Source organism: Limulus polyphemus, unplaced genomic scaffold (assembly GCF_000517525.1).
Source record: "Limulus polyphemus unplaced genomic scaffold, Limulus_polyphemus-2.1.2 Scaffold10046, whole genome shotgun sequence".
Classification (NCBI taxonomy): domain Eukaryota; kingdom Metazoa; phylum Arthropoda; class Merostomata; order Xiphosura; family Limulidae; genus Limulus; species Limulus polyphemus.
The window spans coordinates 14,154-18,102 of NW_013675656.1; the positions used below are offsets into that span (position 1 = coordinate 14,154).

Consider the following 3,949-nt stretch of genomic DNA (forward strand, 5'->3'; position numbering starts at 1 on the left):
GCCTATCTATGGCCTTAAAAAAGTTGACGACTCTACATGTTTCGACGTTACAACGTCATCCTCAGGAGTGTAACATCGAAACATGTAGAGTCGTCAACTTTTTAAAGGCCATAGATAGGCCTAAATAAAATGTTTTTAATTGTTAAAATGTTTTTAACGTTGAATGTTATTTATGACTTTAACTTTATACACAAGTGCCAAAATACTATAATACTTCTAATTGTCTTTCTAGTATCCATAAGCAAGTTCTTAATTTTCTTTATAGTACCTGTACTACAAGGAAACAACTAGAGCAGTTCAGGTAATACAGAATCAATACCGTAACTACTGTGAACTGAAGAAGTTAAAAAAAAGCCAGGGACTCTCGACAAGTTCTAATGCAGGCACTGGTGGCCGCCAAAGTCCAAGCCCCAGTTTTCTGTCTCTTTACAAAACTAATGGAAATGGAAACAACAGATTGTCTAGTTCTAATTGTGAAGGAACTCCAACATCAGACTTTAAGTATGTTTGTGTTGGAGATACCAACTACATTATACACTGTAGTTAATCGTAACTAATTTACTCTCACATATTAATGGAATTTATTGTTAAGATTCTACAGTGAGAGATATCTGCCATTAAAGTATATTAAAGTCATTCTTGATAATATTAATGAAAATCTAAATTACTGTTTTTGAATGATGTTGCTAACGTTAAGTTAATATTTATTTTTCCATGACACATTAAGTTTTTCTTTATTTTGTGTTAATAGTACTAGACGCACCTACTCCCAGAGAAGCCAAAACCAAGCTGCAAAAAAAATCCAGCAATTCATGAGACATTCTAAAAACAAGTGAGCGATACCAGTGTTTTTATTACAAAGTCTTGTTTTTATGTTCTAAGAGTATTTTTAATGGTTTAGCTGGTATTTGAACACCAGTATCCAACTGCTGTTGCTGCCATGTATATACAACTTGCTCTGTTACGAGCTTTTTGTCTGTCTGTTGTATTACTTCTTGCTTTAAGGATGTGTATGTTAACTCAGAGTTGGCTAGCTCAATCACCATAACATTTTGTATAACTGAAAACTGTCCAATGCTGTACAAGAGCTATTTTGATTTAAAAGTTTTGCCTAATTAGGGGAAATATTGCACATTTCCACTTTTTTATAGACTTTTGGCTTCCAACACCCACAATTAACTGACCATTACCATAAGTTTTTGTATGGTAACTGGAAACTATCCAGTGATGTATTGGACTATTTTGTTTTAAGACTTTTGACCAAAAAAGGGGGAAATCCCATTTTTTTTATAGTCTTTTGGCTTTGAACATAAAGATAAATACAAGTACTTAATCAGTTACATGAGTCTATTATTACCTTCCACAAAACAGGGTATGCAATTAACATCTAATAAGATCATTAAGGATGTAATAACAGAATTTAGTATAATTTCTTATAGTATATTTCCCTCCAGCAGCTCAGTGGTAAGTCTGAAACGCTTACAATGCTAAAACTGGGCTTTGATGACACCTGTGATGGGCACAATACAAATAGCCCATTGTGTTGCTTTGTACTTAACAACAAAAAAACAAACTTATAGTACATAGATTTAGATTCTCTTTATTAGTTTTTTAGACAATTTTTTTAAATCTTTTCACATAAAATAAAATCAGATATTTTTCAAACCGTGTTGTTTCCATAACTGTTATTTTATATGATTTCTAAAGTAGATTATCAGGGTTAAAATGTACTTATGGTGTGAATAATGTAGTGTGTATTGAAGCTGTGATAAAATGTGTTACTTCACTCACTATTCTACATCTTTCTCTCTTTCTTCATTGCTAACCATATACAGCGTATGGGACTTGTTACACGGGAGAGTGGTAAGTTTTGTAGAGCAGCTTCTGTGTTTTCTGTCAAGCCCATTAATGCACTTCTTATTCATTACTTTTAGTATCATGAATAATAAATTACAATCTTCTGTTTTGTATAGACAATAATAAGATGTTGAAGATTTCTTACAAAAGAGAATGAGACTAAAAAGTTGCATTAAAACTACAAATTGACCTAAATTTTGATATATTTTTATGTTCACCATTGGCAGTTGGAATAGGTACTAAAACATCTTTTTCAAACATCAGATTTTGTAAATTTTGAACCCTATTTCATGCAATACCCTTTTGTAAGTTTATTTATAGTACTGTTCTCTACAAAATAAAAGAGGGCCTAAGACATGGTCAATTAGGTCAGTGTGTTAGAGTTCAAGATGTAATAATGCTAAACATGTTTTACACTTTTAACCATGGAATGTATTATAAAAGTGACAGTCAATCCTGTTTTTAGTTCCAAGAGCTGGACGAAGTCCTTGTGGTATAAAATCAAACAGATGACTTACTCTCCTCCCTCTGATCACAGGACAACTTCTTTAATCCTAGGTGGCTTAATTACATGGTCATTTAGCCCACATGTGCAAATCAGGTTAAATATTCCAGTTCTCAACTAAAGGTTTTCACATGTGTTTGAATAATTTGCTTGCTTTACTTAGTTAAGTTAATCATAGTTTCAATGTGATTAAAAATAACTTGATTATTGATGTTCATTAACAAATATTTTTAAAAAATGCATCAGTAAAATTAGAACAACTACAAATAATTGTGAGTGTAAGTACAAATAAACCCCTAGGGTCTTATTTTGAAACAGTGGTCCTCTGTAACATTATATTTAACAATATGAATTGTGGTAATGCTTTCCACCAAGAAGTGTCATGCACCTTTAGCAAATTTTCAAGTTGTTTTTTTTTCTGTCGGGTTAGTTTTCTTTCCAAATTGTACTTCAGATCCCTTTCAGTAAACATTAGTAATTATTTTGTGTCGTAAGTTCAGTCCTTAGATTTTATAAGTATTTTCATGTCTTAGATTGCAGGGAGAACATGCATTAGCTGCAGAAAAAGAGAAGCTTCAGGGGGAAGCAATGAGCCAGCAGCTACAGTTCCCAAGATCTCGGGAACTGCTTTCTAATTCCAGCAGTAAGGAGTTAAAAAAGGTGAATGATGATTAATTTTTTCTCTACTTAGGTCTAAGTTGAGAAACAATTAACTTTCGACTTCACTGTATAAATCTGGATGTTGAATTGTGAACAGGATGCCATTGTGAGTGATGAATCAACAGAGTTTGGAACAATTATCCAAATATTTGAGGTGTAAGCAGCCTTTGAATATTATTGCTAGGCAGAATTGTGTTTTGAAAATTGTATTCTAATATTTAGTAAAAGTTTTAAACTTGTGAAAACATTAAGAGTCGAAGGGCTTGAATGCAGCAATTTTGATGAATTACACTGGATATTGAATGTGTATAGCAGTTGGAAAAATGAGGAAAACTAACCAATTCATTAAATAAAATTTTGTGATAAAAATGTTATTGAACATAGATATGAGGTTAAATGACTCGTATTGCTTTTTTCCAAATATGATGTTTTATACATCTAGAAAAACATGGAACCTAGAAATATAATATTACTTTATCAAAACTTTAGACGAACTCTATAGATCAAAACACAAAATCAGGCTCTTTAACCCTAGAATGCATTTCTGGGTCCAAGAGACCCAGCATGATTTTTGTTGTGCAGTAATTCTGCTATAGATGCATATGTTGCCATGACCCTCCTATCCCTCTACAAATATTTTTGTAGGAGTCCTTATTTTTTTATTTTGAGCAAATATACAATATTGCTTGTACGGGTCTGGAAGACCCGACCACTAGAACAGTGTAAAGTATTTCAGGACTGCATCATGGGGTTAAAACAATTTAAAAAACAAAAATGTATTTACAGTTAAACACAGCTTGTTACTGATGAACCTGTCTATTCTTCCCAGCAACTTCAAAACCATTGGATCATCTGGGAAAAACACTTAGAAGATCAGCATTGAACCAACAAGCATATACAATACTGTTACGTCTCCGTTCGTTCGTT

The 3,949-nt window shown here is 32.5% G+C and overlaps 1 protein-coding gene across 2 annotated transcripts in view; it reads left to right on the top strand.

The window, feature by feature from the left end:
• Window positions 1-3,949, top strand: part of LOC111083549 (calmodulin-binding transcription activator 1-like) — a 17,036-nt gene that overhangs the window by 10,793 nt on the left and 2,294 nt on the right. The window contains exons 4-7 of one of the 2 annotated variants that reach the window (XM_022380137.1): window positions 266-501; window positions 752-832; window positions 1,836-1,863; window positions 2,896-3,022. In XM_022380137.1, the coding sequence (XP_022235845.1) occupies window positions 266-501; window positions 752-832; window positions 1,836-1,863; window positions 2,896-2,997 (447 nt within the window). In that variant the 3' untranslated portion in view covers window positions 2,998-3,022. The remainder of the gene's footprint in view (window positions 1-265; window positions 502-751; window positions 833-1,835; window positions 1,864-2,895; window positions 3,023-3,949) is intronic. The other variant, XM_022380136.1, reaches the window with a different exon arrangement.